This window comes from Protopterus annectens, chromosome 5.part0 (assembly GCF_019279795.1).
Source record: "Protopterus annectens isolate FY-2018-M chromosome 5.part0, PAN1.0, whole genome shotgun sequence".
Taxonomy (NCBI): Eukaryota; Metazoa; Chordata; order Ceratodontiformes; family Protopteridae; genus Protopterus; species Protopterus annectens.
In genome coordinates, this window is record NC_056735.1 from 821,646,307 (window position 1) to 821,673,137 (window position 26,831).

Here is a 26,831-nt window from a genome sequence, read left to right on the forward strand (position 1 = left end):
TGCTTACCAAAGCCCAGAGAAAAGGGAGGAGGAACCAACAGAATCAAGGATCTGAGATAATTCCCTGCAGAACAGCAGTGGCAAACCCTGCCCTGGCTCTAGAAAACAAAGGCAAATTATAATGCTTTGTGAAAGTTTGAACAGAAGACCATGTGGCAGCCACCAAAATGTCTTTAGTAGGGACACCCCTTAAACAGGCTGCAGAAGTGGAAGCTGCTCTAGTTGACTGGGTCCTAACCCCTTGAGGAGGAACCTTGCCATGAAAGGAATAATAAAAGGTGATACAATGTGCAATCCACTTAGAAATGGTTTGCTTAGAAATAGCCTTGCCCTGGGCTCCAGCGGCAAAACTGAGCAATAACTGTGCTGATTTCCAAAGGTCTTTAGTCCTGTCCAGGTAAAACCTGAGCTGTTTGTGCACATCAAAAGAATGTAGGATCCTTTCACCTCTATTTCGAGGAGTAGGAAAGAAGGTAGGAACGTGTACATGCTAGAAACCACCTTAGGCATAAAGGAGGGGTTGGTTCTCAGACAGACCCTATCTACATGGAAAATAAGAAAAGGCTCCACAGCCATCAAAGCTTGCAGCTCCGAAACCCTCCTTGCTGAATTTATAGCCAAAAGGAAGGCAGTCTTCCACGAGAGAAACTTTAAATCTGCAGTGGCAGCTGGCTCAAAAGAAGGAACAGTGAGTTTCTCTAGAACAAAATTAAGACCCCAGGCTGGAGTAGGCACCCTTCTGGGAGGTTTTAAGTTGCAAGCACCTCTGAGAAACATTTTCATCAGAGGATGAGAGAAAACGGGTTGTTCAGAAGAACAATGAGCAGAAATGGCCGAAGCATGGATCTTGATAGAGGAAAAAGAAAGACCACCCTGAAGCAAATCAGCCAGGTATTCTAGGATCAGAGGAAGTGTAGGCTAAGAAGAAGATTCCCCTCTAGTCTGCATCCAATGAGAGAATCTTTCCCATTTGCCAGCATAAGACTTCCCAGTGCTAGGCCTCCCCTCAGCACGTCAACCACCTGCTGGGAAAGGGAAGAAGAAAAGGATGGAGTCATACAATGAGCCATGCTGCCAAATGGAGAGACTGAAGTTGAGGATGTAGAATGTTTCCCCCTTCCTGAACCAAAAGTTCTGGCTTCAGAGTAAGATGCCAAGGAGGAAATTGGGAGAGACTGCGAAGCAGTGGATACCAATGCTGTCTGGGCCAGTCCAGAGCTATGAGAATAGTCCTTGGTCGTTTGTCCCTGATTTTCAATAATACTCTGGGAAGAAGAGGAAGAGAAGGGAAGGCATAAACTGACAGGAGCATCCAAGAGAAGGACAGAGCATCCACTTTCCAGGCTCTGCTGGGATGCTGTCTAGTGCAAAAAAGAGGTAGAAGATGATTGTCTGGAGAGGAGAAAAGATCCACTTGAGGAGTGCCCCAACGTTGAATGATGCTGTAAAAAACTGCTCTGTTTAGCTGCCACTCGTGAGGATCCAGGGTCTGTCTGCACAACTGGTCTGCCAAAACATTGAGCCTTCCTGGAGGAAGCTGAGCTAGGAGATGCAGGCCCAGGGATGCTGCTATGGCCCAAATAATCATGCTCTGTCTGCAGAGGAGGTAAGAATGAGTCATTCCATGCTTGCTGATGTTCCACATGACTGTGGTGTTGTCTGTCCTGACAAGCAGGGAACTGGAGAAAGAAGATGCTTGAAAGCTAGTAAGGCCTGCTGGACTGCCATCAACTCCTTTAAATGTATATGCAGGTGCATCTGCTGGGCATCCCAACTTCCCTGTATGCATCTGCCATCCAGGTGAGCTCCCCAGGCATAGTCTGATGCGTCTGTGGTAAGAACTTGAGTGGCCAGGGGTGGGCGAAAAGGCATGCCTTTGTTCTGTAGACAGGCTGTTGCCCACCATAGAAACTCTGTCTGCAGACATGGAAGCAGAGGAATTATCACATCCAGGTCCTGTGTGTGTTGACACCAAATGTTCTTGAGGTACCATTACAATTTCCTCATATGCAGTCTTGCATATGGACTCATGAGAATGCAAGAGGCCATGAATCCCAGAGCTTGCAGGTATTTCCTTGCAGGGAGCTGGGACAGGCTTGCCAAGTCCTTGAAGTAAACTGAAGGAGTTGCCTGGGTGAGATACATCATCTGGGCGGCTGTGTTCAGACTCGCTCCCAGGAATGTTATCTCTTTGGATGGCACCATTTTTGATTTTTCCACGTTGAGAGTGTAACCCAGGGAAGAGAGACGAGTCTTTATAAATTCTAGATCCTTTAACAACTGTTCCAGAGAATTTGCTTGAATTGGACAGTCGTCCAAGTATGGATAAATCTGAATTTTCTTATGCCTGCAAAAAACAATGACTGGAGCCAGACACTTTATGAAAACTCTGGGTGCAGTAGATAAGCCAAAGGGCAGCACAGAGAATTGATAATGTTGCTTGCCCACCCTGAAACAAAGGTATTGCCTGCAACTTTCCCTGCTAGGGATGTGCAGATATGCTTCCTTGAGATCCGTTACCAGCCAGAAATCCTTTTCTAACACTGGCAGCAACTGATGCAGAGTGAGCATTTTGAACTTTGGAATTATCAAGAAAGAGGATGGATAGATCTAGGATAGAACGTCAGGTGCCGCCTTTTTTTTTTTTTTTTTTGGAACTAGGAAAAGTCTGGAATAGAAACCCTGGCCTACCTGCTGAGCAGGAACTGATTCTATTGCTCCAGATAAAAAAGAGACAAAATTTGCTTTTCTACTTCTGCCCTTTGGTTTGGAGGAGTGTCTGGGAATCCTTTGGGTACTGGAAAGTTGTGGAAAGAAAACTTGTGACCTAGGGATGCAGTTATGAGTACCCATTTGTTGTCCGTGATGCTGGCCCAGACATTTGTAAAAAGGGCCAACCTTCCCCATAAAGGACACTCCGTGCAGGCAAGAACAGGCAGAAGTTGGACAGAGTCATTGAGAATGTTTAGATTGAGATGCAGGCTTAGAACTTCCCTCCTTGGAAGAGGAAGCCTGCCAACGCTTAGACCTTTGAGGGGTAGCCACCTGTCCCCTAGAAGATTTGTAACCTCTAGTCCTAGAATGGCTCTGTCTGCTGGTATCAGGGAACGTCCAACTCTTAGAAGGGTAATTCCTGCTAAAGCGAGGAGGCTGAACTTGCAGAAATATTTAACTGTCTGCATAGATTTGGCCTTGTCTTCCATCTTCTTGAGCACTTCCTCTGCTTTGCTGCCAAAAAGACTGTCCTTATGCAAAGGTACATCTAAAAGCTTAGCCTTGACAGGCTCTGGTAGCGGCTGCTCCCTGAGCCAAGTGTGCCTTCTAATAACAGAACCAGTAGCCGTAGCTCTACAGGAGGCTTCTAGAATGTCAAAACCACAATGTAATGAATGTTGATTGACAAGAATGGCAGAATTCAGCAAATCCTGCATATCCTTACTCTCCACCAAGTGAGGCACACTTGCAATCCTAGACTTAATAGCTTCCAAGATGTGCTGCTGGCACTTCAGCATATGAAAAAGACAATTAGTAGACCTAATAGCAACAGTGGCAGAGGTATAAACCTTTTTACCCCACCTATCTAGGTTCCTAAATTCTCTGTCAGAAGGAACATGATTTTTAGTAACAGTGGCCTTAACTCCTTTAGGGCCTTGAGAAATAACCTCTGGATCAGCCAACAGATTCCTGAAAAGAAACAAATGAGAATCAGGGACTCTATAGTACCTGTCAGGTTTCCTGGGAGCAGGAGGAACTGAATTTGGAGTCAAGAAATTTTCCAGAAAAACATCATCAACTACTCCCAACACAGGTTGGATAGCCAAAGGCTTATGCTGATGCAAATCCAAAAACTCCCTAATCCTTTTCTTAGAAAGGGGATAATCCTGACTTTCCCATTTAAAATGTTTCCTGAGAATATTTTAAGTATCACCAAAAGAGAAATCTTCTGGAGGAGAAGCAGAAGGGATGGACTCCTCTGCGTCTGAATCCTCAAAGGAGAGAAAGATTGAGAAACTTCCTCTTCATCAACAGAAATGCTGGAAGTATCAGAACCTGAAAAGGACAAAGCCTCAGGAGAGACATCCCTACCTCTTTTTGAAGGAGGAGGCTGTGAACCCCTAATAAGAGTCAAAAGGTCATCAGCCATTTTAACCATTTGAGAATGAGGAGAACGAGAGGAAATTGGAGCCTGCTTCTTCACAGGCTTATGACTGGAAGATTTACCTGCAAGTCTAAAGGACTCGGGAGGCCTGGCAACTGCTGAAGTTGCAGCCGAAGTCGTCAGTATGAGCTTGCTGTCTGAATGAAGAACGGAGGTCTCGGACACCGGAGTCAGCTTTGCGCTCCGGATCCAGCTGAAGAGGCAACAGGCGGAATGTCAGAAGGCAAAATGGAAGCCTCTGAAATGGTCTCAATCGAGGCCTGTGGTTGAAAATCTGCGGGCTGCAAAGGCGCCTCACTGGCTACATCATGACTGATGACCAACTTAACATTATCTGAGGACCTGACCTTCGGGAGCCTGTCACGGTCCTTATCCTTACATTTTTTGGGGATATCCGAAGCCCGAGGACCAGCGGACGCCATACTGACAAACTTAGGCCAAACTCCAAAATGCTTAGTTAAAAGCTTAGCCCAATAACGAACAGTACGCGGATTAAAGGAAGCACAGAGATCACAATTAGGAACGTCGCGGTCAAGGCCTCAACAAATAATACAATAGGAATGAAAATCTCTATGAGTAATCTGCTTTCCACAGGTAAGACAATTATTAACCTTTTCTGACATTCGTTAAGACAAGAAAAGAGGATCCCCAATGGGTACTTAGCTGTAGCTGACTTTAACTGTGTAGTCGGAAACAATAAAGGTAAACTGCCAATCGGCACTCGTGCAAGAAATGCTTCTGCTTTGAGCTCCGCGTCAAGAAAGACTGAGGAAGTGACGTCGGCAGCCTCCTTTTATATTGGACGCCCTGACGTCCTTTACAACCGACTACAGCCGACATCATTATTACTTACCTTTGGTATTCTGGTCAATCGAGGGCTACCGGGAGCTGGATAACCCATTGGTTAGGACTGCAACAGTGAAGCATGAAGAACATCCACTGTTGCCTGGACCAGAAGGGATGCACCATAATGATCCTGGGGAATTCCTTCTGAATCTTCAGAAGTACCCTGGATATAAGTGGAAAGAGAGGAAAAGCATACATGAACATTTCTGTCCAAGGAAAAGAAAATGAAGTCCTTGAGCAGAATTTTGCCAGTTGATTGGTCAGACCGGAGGCAAACAGGTCTGCTTGAGGAACGCGCCACAGATAGATAAAATCTTGGAAGAGCCTTTGATCAAGTTTCCATTTGAGGCTCTGCCTGTGTCCTGCTCAGCCTGACATACATTTCTGATCTGATGGAATGTAGGATGCCTACAGACTGAGACTGTCTTGGGAAGCTAAATCCCAAGTCAACATGGCTAGCCTGCAAAGGGCGTATGATCTGGTTCTCCTTGCTTGTTGATGTATCACATGACTTTAGTATTGTATGTAACAACTTGAAGAGGTCCTGGAGACCAAAGATGATCCAGAGAGTTGAGTGCCTTGATCAGGGCAAGCATCTCTTTTATATTTACATGGCTGTGTCTGTGCTTGGTGCCCTTGAACTTTCATCCCTCCTGAAACTGCTCTCCATGCAAAGTAAGGAATAGGGAGGGAGAGGGACAGACATTGATTTAAGGATATTTGCTGTTTCCACCAAGTGATTTCTCTTCTGACAAACACCAGCAATGGGATTTGAAAAGACAAAGGATTTTGGTGCTGGAATCAAACAGACGTCAGATATCATTGCATCTTTCTCATGTGAAGTCTTGCCAGGGGTATCATAAGAATCAGAGATGGCATAAGATTCAAAATCAAGAGGTATTCACCTTACAGTGACTGAAGTTTGAGTGGAAAAACCTTACAAACAGATCTAAATTTCCAGTGGAAGAAAAGCTCTTTGAACTGAGGTGACTAGTTGCCACCCCATGAGTAGAACCTTGTGTGAAAGAGTCAAAAAGACTTTTGAAAGTTCTCTTGGAATTCTAGCTTGTATAAGAGATCTCTCGCCCAAGTGAGAGACTCCTGATAGTTTGAGAAAGACTCTACCAAGATAAGCAAGTCATCTAAATATGCAAAAATATACATACCCTGTACCCTACAATGAGCTACAACTGGAGCCAGACAGTTTGTGAATACTCTTGATGGAGTGAATAGTATAAAGGGCAAGGTAGAGAGCTGGCAATGTGATGCAGCCACACAAAACTTTAAGAAAAGCCTAAAGTCTGGAGGAATACGGATGTGATAAGCATCTTTAAACTCTAGAGTTACCAGGAAACTTGAGAGAGGAAGAAGATGTAACAGGTTCTGAAGTGACATTTTGAATTTGGGCACTATCACAGACAGGTTTAGGAAAAAAGATCCAGAAGTGGTCTCCAAGCATTTTTTTTCTTTGGCACTAAAGACATCCATGGATAAAAACCTCTCCACACCTGGAAAGTAGAGAGTGGTTCTATCACTCCCTGGGACAGCAGGTGATGAGTCACAGGTGGAAATAATAGAGTCTGGTGAATGACAGATTACCCCCAGGACCCACAACAAGTACCAGCATTCTGAATTCCACTTCCATGCCCCCGAGAAATACCACTTCCATTACAATATAATGCTATTGTTCTCAGTTTTTAAAATGGACTATGCTTTCAAGAACTATGTCACAAGCTACATAAGGATGCAATCTGTTACTAGTAATGGTTATAATTTCTCCAGTAATGCATCTTTTTCCTGTGCAATTTTTTTCTACCTTTCTATTTCACTAACTTGGTTTTGGTTATCTATTACAGGACCTTTTCACAACTAAAAAATGCTTTTTAATTACTTATAAGTTGTCAACCAACACTGCACCAGTCAGCTATGCCCAACCCTGTCTTATGCCCAATACCATGCAAGATTTTTGTTTCATAACTGGCCTCTTGGAACCTCAACTGAATGCTACAAAAGAGTTTTTTGATCACAGTAAAAATTCTAAAATACAAGCATGGATAGAACTCCTTCATGTATATAAAGGTTCAATATCCAAAACATCTGGACCATGTGTAAAAAATGAACATATTGGGTGTATTTGGCATATGTTAAATCAGCAAATGATTTTCATCCTTCCCAGAAACAAATGATGTCTCCTCTCTATATTTGGGTAGTTTTACCATTAAATGTGATTGCCTGGCCCATGCAGCACTCAAAAGGTAGAGCAGCCTTTATTATTCTCTTCACTACTTATCCATGTACTCTGGCAAACAGAATAAAACCATGATTAGTAACAAAAAAAGTGCAAGGGCTATTACCTGAAATAATTACAACTAAACAATGCTACTCAAGTAGGAAGTTTATTTGGACAGATATACCCAAAATATTTTATTGGCACTTTTGTAATGATTACAATTTTAATGTAGTACAGACATTAATGGTTCATCTATGCTGAACCATGTCTCAGTTACAATGGCTGTGTCAATGTTCAGTTAAAAGGTCATCACATCAGATTTGATATTAATGCTCCTGGCTTAACAGAAGTTAATAAGGGTGTTATTAAAACTCAAGTTAGCAACATATCCTTCAAATGGCTTCCAAAAATATCATGGAACTTAGTTAATTTACAAGATACACATTTAATATTTCTTATGTACAAAACAATATTCATATTGTACAAAGTAAACCATCACCCGAGTCACCTTCTCCTCCTCTAATACTACAGTTATGTCTGAGCCAAATGTTGATACAGTAGGTCTTTGACATTTTTATAATATATAAGCAATGAGAGTGGCCTCATTCTCTCAAGAGAGGTCATTGTGCCCTCTACTCATCACTCAATCAGGCCCATAATTGAATACAATGCCCCATTTGTGATGTACCTTACCCGACACCTTCAGCAACTGGAAAGACCCCAAAAGTACCTCACTAAGAGGATCAATGGACAACAGATGCCCTACGCAGTTAGGCTAAAGAAACTCCAGCTCTACTCAGTTGGTTACTGCCTACTCAGAGGCGATCTGTGCCTGACATATAAAGCCATGTCCAACCCAGAATTAATGGACATGCTCCACCTCAGGAAATCCAAATCCCTTAGAGCTACACGCTCCAGGGACTTAAACCTCAGCACAGAAATAAATAGGACATGCTGGAGGGACAGATTCATATCCCAGAGGCTCCCCTCACTCTGGAACAAAATCCCAATCCATGTTAGGCAGAGTACCTCAATGACCCTCTTCAAGAGAAATCTTGACGAGTGGATGGGAGATCGTAGGTTTACCCCTGGGATCTCTTCTGTGTCCCTACTAGACAGAGGCACAGTAAACTAATCTCAAAAGGGCTATCTTTTGTGACCTACTATACAGAGGCACAGTGAACTAATCTAAAAGGGTGGTGAAAGCCAAACACACTCTGGCTAGGCTTATAAATGCCCTAGGGCAGATAGCCTAGTATCAACCTATGAACCTATGGATGATGGAGGGCTAAAAACATTGCTAAACTCTTCTTTTTTGCAAAATGCACTGCATCAAAAATGTATGTCTCATTTGTACAACTTTAAATCAACCTAGGTTATTAATGCCTGCCACAACAGTAACTAATTAACCTGCACAAAAGCTTCTCTTGCACCTTCAAGACTTCTTCTCTAAAAACAAGATAAGTAAATATTTCTATGCATGAAGTCACCTATAATAAGGGTTTATTTCTACCATGTTTTTTAGATCGTCTCAAACTTCTTATCAGCTCAGCTGCATTACCGAAGAACCTATATGAATTCTGGCTGAAAAATGGCTCGCCAAATAATAGATGGGAATCCTTGTCTCCATCAGTTTGACATTTTTTTTTGTTTGCCTGACTGAAATAAATACTAATGAGGGAAACATCAGCAGGGCAGTCTCCCCAAGTACCTACCTCAGAAGTAGATGGAATTTCAAACCTCAAGAAGTTAGAGTCTGGCATACCATTTGGAATGAACTTGTCACTCCTGTATTGTTAGCAGCAACACATGGAATGTCACTACTGAAGCTCTCAGGTGTTCACAGTTCAACTTGGGCACCAATTTCGTTTTGTGTACACTTGATTCTGGTGATCTCATGTATAGTTTTTTTAAGGTGCTGTCTGGAAGGATTTGCAAATCAGTTGTGAAAAAAACAAAGGAATACTGTTTAAAGAAACCCTGTTTCAATAAACTCTTTAAATTAAACTGGTTGGAGTTCTCCATATTCAAAATAACCAGCAAGAGAAAGAGGTAAGAAAGTTGAAATTATTAATTTGGTGGTATTTTTCCAACTTAGGTTCATAGATTTGCACTAGGCTAACTGCCCTTGTGGGCCATTTTAAGCCTAGCCAGTTACCCCGTGTGAGAATCAAACCCTGCACCTTGTGTTTGCAAGGTGAGTGCCTTAACCATTATGCCAACCCCCCACCCCTAAAGATTAGTACTAGGCTAACTGCCCTTGTGAGCCATTTTAAGCCTAGCCAATTACCCCTTGTGGGACTTGAACACTGCAACTTGTATTTGTAAGGCAAACACCTTAACCATTAGGCCACCCTCATTGCTTATATTTTATATATATATATATATATATATATATATATATATATATATATATATATATATATATATATATATACACACACACATATATTTATATATATATATATATGTGTGTGTGTGTGTGTGTGTGTGCGTGCACGCTTGTATGAGAGTGCATGCATGTGTGTGTTAGTGGTGCAGAAATAAGAGCTGCTGCAGCACAGTGGTTGCTTCTCCAGTTTGTGTCTTGGCTGGGGTACCTTCTGTGTAGAGTTTACACTTTTCATCCAGTGCCCAGGATTCCTTTCACATCCAAAAAAAAAAAAAAAAAACTGTAAGTGAAAAAGTGAGCTGGCAAATTGCCTGCAGGTGTCACTGCAGAATTTCTGTGTGTGTGTATTTGTCACATGCAGTGACAGACTGGCATCCTGGGTAGAATTAGTTTCTCTTGCCTTGCACCCATTGTTTGCGGGGATAGGTTATGGTCTCCCTTGCAACTCTGAAATGGATTAAGCAGGTAATTAGAGAATGAGATAAACACACACGTATACATACATACATATATGTATGTGTGTGTGTGTGTGTAAAATTTATATATTACATATATAAATATATATCTATAAATATACACATATATGTATGCGTGTGTGTGTGTGTGTGTGTGTGTGTATATATATATATATATATATATATATATATATATATATATATCTATACACACACACACATACATATATGTGTGTGTGTGTGTGTGTGCAGTAAATGTTTACTTATATACATGTGTGTGGATCTAACCATGGTGTACCTATCAGCTAACAAGACAGTGAAACAATCTTTTGGAGATCTACCATGAAAAGATACCTGTTGAAGTGATATAGCACTGACTATGATTTTTTTGCCTAACCGCACAATAAGAAACTGCAATGGATGGGCTTTCATTTATAAAGCTGGTTACACAGAACAGAGTTAGGGAATGGGATGACTATGGAAAGTAACAGCACAGCATACAATAATGTCATTCCTTATTGCAAAGAATAGTTGGGTACTGGTCCCCATGGTCATTTACTTTTTGCAGACATTGGGACTCATATGAGTCTAGAGGAAAACCTGCAGGAAAAGCACCTGTGAGATCTTGCCAGTCTAATGCCATCTTCTGGTGAAGCTGTTCAAAAGAAAATAAGCCTCTGATGTCAGATAACAATCAATATTCAAACTGCAGAACAGATAAAAACAAGATGAACGGGCATCTGTGTGATTTTATTAATGCTAAAAAAAACACAGTGTCTACTACGGGTGGCTCGTGGTATAGGACTACTGGGCTACAGCCCCCTATTTGCAAAATAATAAATTTAAATATCTTTACATACTATTGTGAACTAGAAACTAGTGAGTAATGAGGAAGATGTGATGATTTAAGAAACTCAGAGCAGTGAGCATGCGTTCTCGGGTTCTGCTTAAAAAAAAAAAAATATATTTTCTTGTTGCCAGACTGCTAGTCTGGATTAAGAAGACTGCAGACATTAATGAAGATGCCCAGACGTCACTGCAGTTTTAAAAGCATTCGACTGGACTGTTAAGTGAGCAGCCACATCATGCAATTTGATGCGATGTGGCTGCTGATTAGTCCTGCTGCTCTTGCATTCTCTTCCCGCGCTTTAAGTTAACTTAACAGTTAATTTGCGAGGGAGGGAAGGAGCGAGAGAGACCGATGGACTATATTGAGATTCAAGAAGAGTACTAAACGATTAAAAGCAAAAAGCTGACAGACTACTTGGTGAATAACTGGCAAGTAAAGGATTCCTTGCCAAGGAAGATTTTTTAATATACTGTGGAAAAAAAATCATGAGTTCTGCCTTTTTCTGGCAAGGCCAACCACATACATTACAAATTTTATTTCCTGGCAGGGTCAACCAGATACTTTCTCTATTTCTTTTCCTGGCAGGGTCGACCAGATACTTTTTAAATGGTGCAGGACTACTTGAGTAATTTTTTTTAACATAACATCCTGTGCCTGGAGTCTGGCAGAGTCCACCAGATAGTAATAGGTAGTGTATGTGTTTTGGAAGCTGTTAATTGACGTCTTTCTTTTCTTTTAATATACTACCCTGACAGGGTTAACCAGATACTAGGCAGGCAATATGTTTTGGGGATTGCCGATTGTTTTTTTAATATAGTACACTGGCATGGCCAACCAGATACTAGTGGTCTATGTGTTTTGGGGGCTGTTGATGACTTTCTTTTTCATTTTTTGTTCTTAATAGAATATCCTGGCAGGAGTCAAAGAGATACTAAGTATGCAGTGTGTTCTGGGGGCTGTTTGTGGATGACATGTTCTTTTTTTTAACCTAATATCTTTTTGTAGGGTTAGTCAAGATACATTAGGTCTGTCTGTCAATGTTTTGTTGTTCAAACAAATTCTTGCATGAGTACAATGTGTTTGGATGAAATGAAGTAAGATATGTGCAAGTTCTTGACTACGTGATGTGAAAAAAATAGAATAATGTAATTGTGATTTTTTTTTTAAACACTGTAGGCTCAAAGAAGATCCTCTAGGTAAGCAGCTGGAATGGGGACAATGCCTATGTGTGAATGGAATGACTGCTGTCTGGGTTGCTTTGCAACAGTAATGTGCATTTGAGTGAAGTAACACAAGCTCGAAACTCTTTGAGTATTGTTTATGTGAAAAAAAGAACAATACTTACCTTAATGATGTCTTCTTTTTTGTTGTTGTATTTTTTGCTTTTAGCCTGTGGTTGGTATTGTCAGTGGAGATTGGGGCTATGTGTGAATGGAACAAATGGCCCTGCTGCTTACTGTTGTAATTCTAGCTTTGCAAAACTATAACACTTTCTTGTCTGTACTTAAAGATGAATGTAAAATAATTAGCAAGCTTACAAGTAATTCCTAATGCATGTTATTTCATATGTGTTCATGTATATTCAATGTTTGTTTAAAATGTTTATATGGTGAAGCTTTTCTCTTGGGCATATGCTGAAAAGTCCCCCCCCCCCAACTAAAGCCAGTTGCAGAAACCCAGGTAAACGAAAGTAAAATAAATAAAATGAAGTGTGTACTTGGCTGGCCCACACAAGCTGTGACAAATGTTTCTGTCAACAAAATTAAAGTAATGCAGGTATGCAATGCAACTGTTAATATTACTTCTACTTGACAGGTAAAAAGCAGCTACTTTAGTTAAGTAATGGGAGTGGTGGTGTTTTTGAATTAAATGAGTTGACTGGCCTTGCTGTTTACTGTCATAATTGTGGCTTTGCAAGATTAATGTGTATTTGGGTAAAGTCAGCTGTTATGCAAGCCTGTGACTACTGTGCATGTGCAACAGACTAAATTAATACAATCATTGATATTTTTGTTTTAATCCGGGCAGTGTCAAAGCAGATACATTAGGTCGGCAACTGATATGATGGCTGTTTGTGGATGAAATGTTTGGCACTGCAGCTTTGGTGTAATACTTATGACTTTGCATTACTAATGTGCATTTGGGTGAAATAAGACCGAATGTAAACTCTGACTAAATAGTACAGTGAGATCTCCAAGCCTCCTTACTTTTCATTTGGCATTGTACAAAATGCAAATGACTTCATACAGTACAGTGTATGTTTACTACATCGTGTGTAGTCAGAATAGTTTCATACAGTCAAGACCAACCACTTGTTCACTGTTTAGAGGTGTTACAGCAGAACCTAAACACTTCATTAACTCTGAAATGCACATTAGTCTAGTATTGGTAGGTAGACTATTCAATACGTGCAATAGTGACTGAGCACTTATGTTATGTAAATTGGTAAGCATGTTCAGCATTGATTCCACTGTAACACAGCCCCACCCCTTTCTGGTTGGCCCCACCCATTCAGCTGTCTTATGCAGCCCTAACTTCTTATACGTTACGAAATGCTTTAGAACACATTTTAATAGCAAAAAAAAAAAAAACAGATAATGGGTGTTCTACAAAGGCAAACACATTCCAAGGCTGTTTGCTGCACAGTAATACTTATGGACAGAACATTTTGAGAGGTGGCACATGCATTTATCTTCACAGCTGTTACAAAGGAAAAGACAGGCAGACCCCAGCAAAAACCATTTACCACAGCCTACTCAAGTAGTCCAAGCAAATGCTAAACATAATGTGTAAAAGCTACCAATAAGCTAAACAGATTTGACTGTCTAAAAAGAGAGTACAAGAAAAAAGAGACAAACTAATAATGTCATTACATTTAGTAATATAAAATAAAATACCTCAGACTCTCGCTGTTTCTTTTTCTCTTCCAATTGTAGCCTTAGCTGAAGCTCTTTTAATGCCGCTCTATACATAGAATCTTGTACATTCTGAAAGTCAATGATTTGATCAAAGATAGCACGCAGCTGGTTTAGCATTGCCTAAGATATGGAAATAAGGACAACATTAACCAACAGACAACTCAAAAAAGCCTTGTACACAACTGCAAGCCAATGCAGCATTATATTTACATAGATGCATCCTTCACCAACAGCCATTATGATGATGGTCGTTTCAGTCAGTTCACCAAAAATGCTGCTTTGATAAAATAAGGCCAGGCAGCTATGGAAAATTTCTCATAACCCTGAAATACAATGATCCCAGTTGCAATAATGATGTGGGTACAGAGAAAAAGAGTCCTCAGCGTAGAGGTGTGGAGGCAAAGCTCCTCTTTAAAAAAGTCTTTAATAAAAAAGCTGGGCAAACTGATTATTGATTTTCTTTTTATATCACAAGTCCATTTGACCAAATGGCTGTCACACAACTCACGGTTCCAGATTAGGTAGCTCCAATAATGTATACTTTATGATGAGGTACTCGCTCCATAAAGTGAAAGACTGATATTTTTCTCTCTGATATTTTGTGATTTCTCTCTCTGATATTTTGGTACTTTATTATACAAGTAAGTTAACATAGATCTTCTTGAGAGTTCTATAGCTGGTTTACCCTCTCCATTTATCAGCATTTTCTTCTGGAAACTTCCATGCTCAGAGAGGTGTGTGTTCCCTATGATGGAGACTACATAGGAATGCTTGTAATCTCTGTCTAAAATCTGATGTCCTTGCTACCAGCAAGTATCCACCTGCAAAAAAAGAGGACTTGCCACCCCCCTCTCTCATTGCTAACAAGTGATGTGCAAGTATAAACTTGCCTGACTTATAGGGAAATCCAGCAGCAAAAGCAGTTAATTAAACCTACCTATTACAAGTAGATGGCAGAGGGTGTTCCTATTTCAACAAGGAAGCTCCTCTTTGTTTAGCAAATGATATGAAAAGTGCTCATCTGTAATACATAAAAACAGAGAAGTACCGAGGGACAACTACCTATAAGTTCACAATCAGTAGCTACGGAAGGGAAGAATGCCTAGAAAGTGAACAGCTTTGGCAAAGCAATCAAGTCTTTCAGGAACAGACTGAGAAAGCACTATAGGTAGTTACTCTTAAAAAAGAGTGGACTAGACTGCAGCATATCCAAAAGAAGAGAACAGAAGTTCCAAGACATGCAGAGAATTCAAATGCACCATCCACACCTGAATAAGAGTCAGCAGTAGGACTCTCACTCTTAGCGTGCAAGGAGACCAACAATTTGATTAGTCCAGAATTAGCCACTTCTGGGGGAAACACCTCTCCCCAGAAAAGTCCATTGTTAAGAAATTGCGAACCCATTATTTCTCCCACTTCCTGATTATTGCAAGAAACTTGGTGAAGGGATTTGTGGAGGGACTGTTACAACCACCTTAAGGTGTGGGGGAGGGGAGACACTAAAATCAGAACACCTACCAATGCAGAGGAGAAGCTGACCCCACTCCCCAAGACTTAGAGAACCAGAGCAATGAGAGGAAGACAATCAGGAAGAAATCAGATCATGCATGAACCCCCCCCCCCACACACACTCTCATGGGCTATTGACTCCATGGTAGAAAGGCAAGGCTATTAGTTAAGGTGTTCAAAAGCTCCAAAGGGGAAAGGTGTCCAGTAGGGGCAGAAAGCAGTACTTCCCAGGAAATTGGTGTGGCGGGGGGGGGGGGGGGCTGTCACAAGGCAATGACTGCTCTGGGACCACACTATAGAACTGCAAACACAGAAGGGGCACAGTAACCAAATGCCTGTCCTTCTGACCTGCTGCCTTAGTTGGAAGAGTGGAGGGATAGGATTCCCACCCCAAGAAGTGGGCAAGGCCTGTTTATAGAGAGTGTCATTGCCACAGGTCTGGTCATAGTCAAACCTAAATGGCTGCCCCTCCATTCTTCATAAAGTGGACCACAATGGTATACCTGGACTGCAGGTCACAAAAACTCATTCCATCAAACTATTCTACTGCAGGAACGCCACAAAAGTTTAACAGTTTCTGGTGGGAGCTCCCTGGATGCAGCAGTGACACACATTCCCTTTCTTTTGTTCAAAACTGAAAAAGACGTGTGGAAAACAGCAAAGCGTGAGATTCAAGCTTTTCATCAAAAGGGAGTTGTCCATGTTTTAGCCAAAAAGTTATCTGCTTGCATTTGTTTCAGTTTGTTCTGGGACCTTAGTCTTGTAACATAATTTGCAGTTGTGAGAAAATTGTGTACTACTGTAAAGGTTTAGCACTGTTTATACATTATACTGCACTTCTATTTCCTTAAGTAGAATTACACACAAAAGGTAGCCTTCTGAATTTTGAACCCAGTACTGGGTGTCAATTAACTGTGATTTACAGCTAAATTTGAGCCTTACTTAGTCGTTTATTACAGAATTTGTTTCCATAACATTTCTGCATAGTCTGGTGCCTTAGTTTCTGGTGAGATTGTGGTAGTGGCAGTATTGTGAATTCTGCTGCAGTATTTCTGATTCAGTACTGCTCATAGCTGTATACACTTGCTTAAAGTGGCATTCCAGTGCCTTTCTGTTTACCTTGCTACTGCTTTTCCCCTGTTCTCCGAGTCTACACCAGCCCCCACGGAGACATGAAGCTAAATTGTTTTTGAAATTCTAACCATAAGACAAAATCTCCGGCTTAGGGTTGCCACCTTTTCAAATGGCCAAAGTGGGACATTTTCGGGACAAACATCGGATTTTACAGGCTGACACATACCCACAGTCAGTACAAAGGATAGAACTTAACTTTTTTGCCTAAATAAAAGCTTATTCTTCTAGCATTTTGGTTGCTTATTCTGTTTCTTATAACATTTAGGTGTTTTAGATACAGAATAATTGTTTTATGCAACTATTACATAAAATATAGGAAATAATTTTGTCCTAAAATCTCAGGACATTTGCCATTTTTTTAAATTTTTTGTCAGGACACAACTGCCCAAAGAGGGACTGTCCCTCGCAAAGTGGGACAGGTGGTAACCCTACTCCGGCTTGAATTTTTCCCAACTCTCCTACCCATCAACTGTTGTGGTTTTAACAGGCTATTTCTTAGGCTTCTATCCCTTATTGTAATCTGACTAAGTCCCTGCCTCCCCTCTTTCATTGTTATTGTCTTTTGTATAATCAATTGTTTTCCATGTACCCATAATACTAAGTGCTCACCTAGCAAACCAGTATTTCTTCAGTCCAGTATTGCACTCGAGTAAACCTTACTACAAATGCTCATTTTCCCTGAGCTCCCATCTGCTTGGTGCGCTTGTCACACTCTGAGGGGGGCCCCTGACTTATTATCGAAACTCCTAACGATGTGGACATCCTATAAAAGGGCCTCACTGAGACAGATTCCTGGTGTCAAAGCCATGGCCTCAAGCTCAATGCCAAAAAGTGCACTGTCATCCCTTTTGGTAAAAACTCTGTACCCATGAACTACCACATAGGTGGTTTTCTACTTAACACTGTAAAAGTGATGAGACCTTGGGACACAGGTGGACAGTAGTCTCTCCTTTGATAATCACATCACCCCAGTAGTTAGGAAATCCTTCTACGTGGCACACCTCATCACAAAATGTTTCTCATCCAGGAAAAAAGAGATCATTGTTCCCCTCTACTCGTCCCTCATTACACCCATTATAGAGTACAACGCCCCTTTTGGTATGTACCTCACAAGACATCTACAACTGGAAAGGCCACAGAAATACCTCACAAAGAGGATTATTGGCCTAAAACAGATGCCCTATGCAGACCGTCTCAAAAAACTCCAGCTTTACTCCATCGCATATCGCCTACTTAGAGGCAATCTCTGCCTAACATACAAAGCTATGTCACACCCAGAGCTATTGGACATGCACCACTTAAAGAAGTCCCAATCTCTCCGAGCTACATGTTCTAGGGACCTAAACCTTGTCACTACAATAAACAGAACATGCTGGAGGAATAGATTCCTGTCCCAGAGACTTCCCATACTCTGGAACAAACTACCTATCTATATCAAACAAAGCTCTTCATTAGCACTCTTCAAGAAAAATCTTGATGATTGGATGGGAAATAAGAATTTCACCCTGGGGATCACCTCTGTGGCTCTGCTCGACAGGAGCACAGGAAAATAATTTTCTTGGGTGGTGAAAGCCAGGGTACCTTTTTGGCTAGGCTTATACAGGCCCTATGGCCAATAGCCTATTACCTATCTATGAACCTATGAGCTTGAATCTGCGAATGTAACTGGTGTGTGTGTGTGTGTGTGTGTGTGTGTGTGTGTGTGTATATATATACGTGACTGCTCTGCTGTTGGTTGTGTGCATGTTTAAGTGATTTTCCTTTTCTTGAGGATGTCACTTGCCTGGCCCTGGGAGGACTCATGTTTACTGAGCCATCTGAACTGGAGACCACTGATGTAGTATCTTGCAAAGACATTCTGAGAATCTCATGTCAGAGCTACATAAATATCATCTATGGAAGCATTTTTAAAGAAACTCAGTGACATGGTCACTGCTCCTGTCAGACGTATGATATGCATAAATGGAAAATTGTTGCAGCACTTTGAATAACAAAACTTAAAACACTCTGAAAGTCAATGGGAAATGGTGCCCATGGAGATGTCAAGAGTCCAGTCCGTTAGCAGCACAAGAAATAAACAAGTGGGGAATTCTGTTAAAAAGATTTTTTTCCTATCCACATAAAATCATACAATGTAAAATGCAAACCCCTTTACTGAAATATTTCAGGAAATGTTCAGGCAAATTAAATGACTTAAATTATGTTCAGTGGCACCTTTATGCATAAAAGAAACTGAGTCTTCCAAATCAGGAATTTCAAACTGGCCTTGCATGCCAGTTAAAAAGGAGCTAGTATTAATATTTCCATCACACTTTAAAATAAAACAGATCCTTGAAAGAGGGCTCAAACTGAAAAATGTCACTGAGAAAAGCTTTACAAACCCTGAGAAAGGCAAAAGGTGTTTCATGAAATCCATGAAATAAAGTTACAGACAGCACATGCATGAACCTTGGCAGAAGCTAAGGAGCTAAGTTCAGTGTCATAAGTTTGACAGAGTTTATCCAGGATATCCAGCACAAGCAATGTAAAGAGATTGAGCTTGTAAACTATAACCCAAATGATACAATGTAACAATCTGGTCTGACTTGTCTTACTCATATTAATCATCTAGGAACAAGAAAGAATTTGGAGGAGCTCCAGACAGGTATGAGATGTATCAGACCTTCAACAGAAGTGCAAAAATCGTGTGGCTAGACACAGGGAATACAGGTTCAAGTGAGGCATGCTGGACAGGTAAGTTTATAGAGTTCTAAAAGGCTTCGTTCAAAAGGGGACCTTCAACATGAGGACAGAGCAAAGACAGTTAAGGCCTAAAACAGGGCTATGAAAATTATGTTTGACTTGTTCTGTTTGGCTTTCTAAGTAAATATAGTACATGAACTACGCTTAAGGTTTCAGTCTGCAATTGCTTCAGAGATACTGGTTAACTGATGTCTTACCTGTGTGTAACTGCTAAAACCCTTAATTTGCACTATTTAGTTTTTAATAACTCTGTTTTTTCTAGGAACACCTTGTTTGTATTCTTCAGTAATACACCTGTAGCTATGGATATTTTTTTGTATATACTTTTTCCTCTATTTGTATGGAGAACTCGTCTGCAATTATTCTGTAAAATGCATATTCACCTCAACATTTTTGCTAATTTCTCCCCAGTGGGCCCGGAATATGGCAGAAAAGGGTCTATCGACCATCCCACTCACCTAGTTATCAAACTGTAATAAATAAAAATAAATACTTGTGGATGGAGACAGACTGTGGAACCAAAAAACATGATAGATGAATAAATCGCAATCAAACAGTTTTAACCATTCATGGATGGCTCATTTGGAGGCAAACATTCCTACCTATGCTGTAAATACTTTTAATTTGTTGCAAGAGGCTATCCCAACTAATGGAAGTTTGTCTTGCATTTTTGTAGTAGTTTATAAATATTACTTTCAGTTTAAGCCATTTTTAAATACGTGTAATGACTTGTAGCTAAACATGGTAGTATTTACCTGCACTACAACACTGTAGAGTTCTGCATTCTCAGTTAAGCATATACTTGCAACAAAAAGTTTTGAAAGCTTACTCTTGAGTTACTATCCAGCAAACAGCGTGAAATTACTGTATCCAGGAAAACTTCATGAGCTGCAATAATATGGTCTAAATCTTGAGCTTGTTGTACTTTTTTCCAGAGTTCATCCCACGAGCACTCAAGCACCTAAGAAAGAACGTTGTATTATTTAACAAAACTACAAATTCAAATGGAGTTAGCAGGAAAACGATTATGTCAAAATATACCTCAAATGTGATGTAATACTGCATCTGATGAATAAAGTGGACGATTTCAGATGCCAGAATGTGACACTGATGAAGTACTCCAGCGAGTTCTATAATGAAGTGAATAAGTTTCCATTAAAGTCTGGACAAAAATGATAAAGTATAACATCAGATAATCACAATGGTAAAAACAAAACAAATTACTTTTTCATCAGCACTGTAAGATCAACTGATTTTATGGGAGAGGAATAAGACAACTGCCACTTCTTATTCAAATGTGTTATCAGCTGGATAAACAAAAGAAATAATTTTCATAATAAATCCAGCTATGCTTTAAATTGCAAAGATTCACTGCCATCTGATTACGTAAAACCACAAAAAAATATCAGCAAAAGCTGTTCTGAGTTCGCCAAAATATTTCTAAATTTTGCAGCGTTTGTGTGTGTTGTGAACATTTGTCATGGTTATGAACTTACTTCCAAGGATTTCTTAATATTGCAGGAATCCTTACTTCTTTTCTGATCTCGGTCTCCATTTTATCCCCCCCCCCCCCAACTGCTGTTGTATTGCTAAAACTTGGTGGCTTTTGAGCTTCCCGCCTCTACTATAAATTTGATATTGGACACTCCTCCTAGTCTCAATGCATCTCACTCATTCTACTGAGTACAGTAAGATCATTTGGGAAGGTCCATCTACCTTAGTTTCTTAACCTTGAATTATCTTCTGTTTCCTCCCTTTCTATTAACAAAAAAATACACTTTATTCGTCTGCTTTTACTGTATTTGTCTCTTCCGACTTTATTACTTTATTTTACTTTTGCTGCTTGTTCTTAAAATTGTTCAATTACCATTTATTCTGCTGCATTTATTACTGTTTGTCAGCAGCCTGATTAAATTGTGATTGTTATTCTAAGCCTCTTAGTTTTGGTTTAAGGACTTTGGTATCGGGCCAGTTATTTTACATTAAGATGGTTTGTGGTCTACACTCTTGTGGGAGGAGCGGGTAGCCTCTGCCCTTCTTAGCTGGGAACTGCTAGGTGAAGGCTTATTGTGCCTGTTGTTTTGTCTTCATTCTGGTTTAAGCACTTGGGTTCCAATCCAGTTATTTTACATTAGAAAGACTTGTGGTCTAAACTCCTGTGGCAGAAGAGAACAGCCTGCACCCTTCTAAACTGGGATCTGCTGGTTGAAGGCTTACAGTGTCTGCTATTCTGAAAGTCTCTGAGTTCTGGTTTAACACTTGTGCTCCAAGTCAGCAATTTTACATTAAGTTTTTTGGTCTAAACTCTTGTGGCAGGAGAGTGTGGCCTACACCCTTCTAACCTGGGAACTGCTGGTGAAAGCTTATTGTGCCTGTTACTCTAAGTGTCTTTGTTCTGGTTTAAGCACTTTGGTTCTAGACCAGTTATTTCACACTAGGAAGGTTTGTGGTCTACACTCTTTTGGGAGTATTCTACTGAACTGCCACTTTATTTAAACTGTTTTTTGCTGTTATGACTGCAATTTTCTGCACTTTGAATTTCTAGTATTTCTGTATTTTATAGTATAGGCTAGATTCGGGCTTGCTGAACCCAGACTTCTTGGTATCATATGAACACAAAAACCAGCTGAAAAATAAGTATTTTAAAGCCTACATTGTACTTTGAGAATGGTTTTGTGCTGAATTGCTGCCTTATTTAAACTGCTTTTTTTTTGCTGCTCTGACTATGATTTGGTATCACTGGAGCACTAAAACTTGTGCTTTACTGAGATACTAAAAGATCTGAGGCATCCATTGCTTCCAACTATCTACAAGTGTCTACTTTTGCTCTTATATTTCACTTTTAATTTGTATTTGCATTGTACTGTCTGTTTGAATTGTCTGACCTGCTTTTTGCCACATTTTACTGTATACTGTGCTAGTTCCGTTGTATCATAGCCCAGTTCCAGGTTTGCTGTTTCTGGGTCTGTTTTGTAACTTCTGAGCATCAGATTCAAGCCATCTTTGTTGGAGAAGGCCCTTCTGCACCCTTGTGGGAGGACAGTGCTCTCCGAGTCCCATCTAATCGAGGGTGATTGGACTAGAGCTCAGAGAGAGCATCCTTATTGGCTAGTTTGAGTCAAAAGCGTTATTTCTTGTTTTATTTATGCCCTGTGTTTGCACTTATTTGCGTGTAGCACACCTTCATGCACTGCATCATAGCATTGGTTACCATTGGTAGTTATAGATGCAAAAGTTTTGCTTGTTAAAGTTTTCCTTGACACTTTCTTGTTGTACTCTAGAGGTTTTTCATGTCCCTACTCTACCGTCAGGTGGAACACTAAGCCTAGCCTCAGAAGTACCAACACACCGCTCACCCACTAGCCATTCCTAAGTGCAACCTCTTTTCCTGACCATATAAATTTAACTAACACTATGGATGGACAATTTCCCACAGTTTCTTCAGCCACCTTGGTCGGCATGGGCCTCCTGAGGCAGTGTAGTAACTGCCTTGTGTTTACCGACAACCCTTTACTCCTAGTCCATACAAACTCAACATGTGAGAGATGCAGCTATATTAAGAAATTTGAAGCTATGCTCTCTCACATGCCAGTCAGTACATATGACTATGAGCAGGTTGTCAGCATGCACACCTCACCTCCTGCTCTACCCAAACCTACATCATAAACAAGCACAGATCCTCACCAGAAGCATACCTAAACACAAGAGACCTCCCACACACAAACATAAGCACACTATACATAATACTTCCTCTGCAGAATACAATACGCATAATAGCTCACACACCAGTGTCTCACCTGTCAAGACCTTAAGATAAAACACAAAACCAAACATATTAGTCATAGGTGATTCTATTTTGAGACACACAAATGTTCCTCTCACCAGGCTGGATTAGGAAAAGGTCACAGTCAACTGCCAAGTAACAGGATTCACCATATCACACAAGCACTCAAGTCTCTCAACAACAGATACTGTTATGACTCCATCATAGTCCATGTTGGTGTGAATGACTTGAGACATACCTCTCTGGACTATATACCGCTTGGATGGCGCAGTGGTAGCGCTGTTGCCACACAGTAAGAGATTCTGCGGTTCAATTCTTGGCTGGGGTGCACAGAGTATGCATGTCCTCCCTGCATTTCATGTAGGTTTTCACCTGTATTACAAAGACATGCATCTGGAGCATTTCTACCCAGGCCTCTGCTGAAAACTGGCTTTGTTCCAAGTTGGACTTTCCCAGTAAACAAATGTTGAATAAAAAAATAAAAAAAAAAAATATGGAGAGAGACGTGACTTACCTCTCGTACTGTGTCTCAGGCAGGTATGTCACTAGCCCTAAGCCAAGGCCAAATACACAGCATCTATGGGACCTGATAACATCCCAGGCTGCAGCCTACATGGGCTCTGACAAGAATTAGCAACACCACTGGGTACTCTTTTCAATAATAGTCTAAGCACTGGCTTCATCCCAGCTGAATGGAAAATGGCTACCATTATCCCCCTGCACAAAGGTGGTGCTTCCACTGACCCCAGGAACTACAGACCTATTAGCCTGACTAGCCTTATCTGCAAGGCCATGGAGCAAATCATCATGGACCTTATCAACAAAGATATAGGTAATCTCTAAACACCTGACCCTACTCAGTTTGGATTTGTCAAAGGGAGATCATGCCTGTTAAACCTGATAGACCTCTTCAAGACAGTCACTGAGGCCTTGGACAAGGGGAAATATGCGCATACAGACTACCTAGACTTAGCCAAGGCTTTTGACACTATCCCCGACTCAGGCATCACTGACAAACTCACCTAGCTAGGTATCGACCCTTATATCATTAGATGGGTCGCTAATTATCTCACTGATTGAGCCCATATAGTCAAAATAGGAGAATCCACCTCCAACAGCAGACCTGTAACCAGTTGTGTTCCACAAGTATTAGTCCAGGGACCTCTACTGTTTGGAATCTATTTCTCTGAAGTATGAGGAAAACTAAAGGTCTATGGCTGCCAAAGTTTGCTGATGACTGCAAACTGGGAGCAGTCATAGATTCTCCAAATGATGTCAACATCCTACAAGAGGGTCTTACACAAACAAATTATTTGTGCCAAAGTCATGGTCTTAACTTCAATGCAAAAAATGTATTATCATCCCTTTCAGTAAGAGCGATGGTCCTGCTAACTATCACATCAACAGCAACACCCTAAGTACACACACTCAGTGGTGAGAGACCTGGGCACACAGGTTGACAGCAACCTTACCTTTGATTATCATGTCTCCACAGTGGCAAGAAGGGCATTCTATATTGCTCATGTCATAAGTAAGGGCACTGCCTCCAGAAACAAAATGAGTTATAACCTCCCTGTAGTCTTCCCTCATCAGGCCAATAATTGAGTATAACGCCCCTTTTGGTATGTACCCTTCCAAGCACCTGCAACAATTAGAGAGAGCACAAAGGTTCCTGACAGGGAAAATTCAAGGTCTTCAGCATCTGTCCTATGTGGATCGTTTGAAATCACTGTCACTTTATTCTGGTTCATGCAGACTACTCAGAGGCGATGTCTGCCTTGCATATAAGGCAATCTCTGACCCTGCTTTATTGGAAATGCTGCATATCTGCAAGTCAAATGGTACACTGATTACTTGGTCTGAAGACCTTAACCTGGTATGTGACATTAACAGAACCTGCTGGATGGACAGATTTGTCTCCCAGAGGTTACCACATCTTTGGAAAAGACTCCCACCATATCAAACACAGCTGCTCATTGGCCCTCTTCAAATGCAGTCTGGACAATTGGATGGGTAAGCATAAATTCACCCTGGGGATCTACCTGTATCCCCTGCTTATCGTGGAATTAAGGGTAGAACTTGGCTAGGCTTGCAACAGCCATAGGGTCATTAGCTTAGTAACTTCCTATGATCCTATGAACTGCTTTTTTTCTCTGCAATCAAACAACAAAGCTTAAAATTAAAAACATGAACCAATGAAAAACACTGTCTGCAACACATAACTAAAACATACAAGTAATAATGAACAAAGTTCATCCATAAAATCACAATCTGAATATTTCTATCTACAAATGGACAATTGGAGAACACAGGAAAAATCTATCATTGGTTACACCTATTACCCTAGACCAACAGGAATCACTGTTTACATTACATCATCTCTTGTATGACAAGCAAATAAAGCAAGGCCTTCTAAATATTACCTATGTGTTTGGTTAGTCGTATCTAAAAATAACCAATCAGAAATTACAGGAAGACCTATCATTGGTCACAGCTCTCTTCACAGACCAAACGAGGCTGTCTAAAGATAACCAATCACAAAACACAGGAAGATCTATGACTGATCTTTTATTTTCATCTTTAAAACAGGCATCCATAATGCTCCTTCTGAGTTTTCCTCTGGAGGATAAAAATAGCACTACTATCCTTTGGGCACATATTTCAGCCTTGGACTACTGGCTGTGTTTGCTTTATTGAATATGTATCCCCTATGCAATCAAGACACATTGACTGCACTGAAATGGAACTTTGCAAGCTTAATGGGGGTCTTGAAGAAGATAAACTAAGTTTTCAACCAACTGATACTTGCCGAGAGAAATATTTCAAGTTCCTCAGAACCCTGTGGAAGAATCTGTAAGTGTTCATAATTTAGAGTTCTACCAGCAAGAATGGCTCAAGAAAGCTGAGTTTCTGAATGCTGTTCTTAAATATCACAAAACTATTTTGTATAAATAAATGTTAAAGTACACTGGTCACTTCCAAAAGCATCAATGTTTTGAAATGATTTCCTTTCCTGTTATACACCTTGTGTTTAAACTGAAAGTTGTTTTGCAAAATATGAAGATTATACTGCATTTTTTTTAGTTTCCCTGAAGATTATACTGCATTTTTTTTAGTTTCCCTGTTTACTTAAGTTTTTCTCTATAACCTCACCCACAAAATGTCATGGTAGGTACTGTACAATAACTTAAAACCAACCACAGAGCATTAAGGTAAGCAAAAACAAATTACCTCTTCAAAAGAGCAGCTTTTTACAAATGTTGTCATTTCACTACTACTATACCGTGAGTGTTAATTTTCAATACGAGGTGTTCTACCTCCAAAAACTAGTTGACAGGGCGTCTTTCCAGGAAGTAAGAAACTACTATTGAAGCATTAAATATGGAAACTCAATTTATGTACTGAGGTACTGTGGGTTTAGTCTTTCATGATGTCATGGCAGGGATTTTCACCTCTAAGAAAAAGTTCAAGGGACTGTCCTTAACATAATAAAATGCACACACAACACACTTTTGCATTAAAAATAATATAATTTAGTGTTGTACAGGAAAAGGAGGTTATTTTCAACTCCAAAGGTTTGTTTATTACACTTGTATAACATGACCACGTCACTTTAATGGCGTACAGGGATGCTGCCAAGTGTTCTTTGCATGTGCAAAATACCTGTACTTGCCAATGTGAGCTGATTTCTGAATGGTGTCAGATCCAACAGCAAACAGTATGAATTTTCTGGGTTTTGCACTTTAGAATATCACTGGAAAGATCAAGAAGTACAGAAACCAAAACAAGAGGACCTTAAACAAACATCTGCA

General features: G+C 40.5%; 1 protein-coding gene across 1 annotated transcript in view; it reads right to left on the reverse strand.

Moving 5' to 3' along the window:
• Positions 1 to 26,831, reverse strand: part of TUBGCP3 (tubulin gamma complex associated protein 3) — a 1,295,126-nt gene that overhangs the window by 153,102 nt on the left and 1,115,193 nt on the right. The window contains exons 18-20 of the mRNA XM_044072631.1: positions 20,277 to 20,365; positions 20,065 to 20,196; positions 13,830 to 13,970 (exon numbers count right to left, since the gene is read on the reverse strand). Of these exons, the coding sequence (XP_043928566.1) occupies positions 13,830 to 13,970; positions 20,065 to 20,196; positions 20,277 to 20,365 (362 nt within the window). The remainder of the gene's footprint in view (positions 1 to 13,829; positions 13,971 to 20,064; positions 20,197 to 20,276; positions 20,366 to 26,831) is intronic.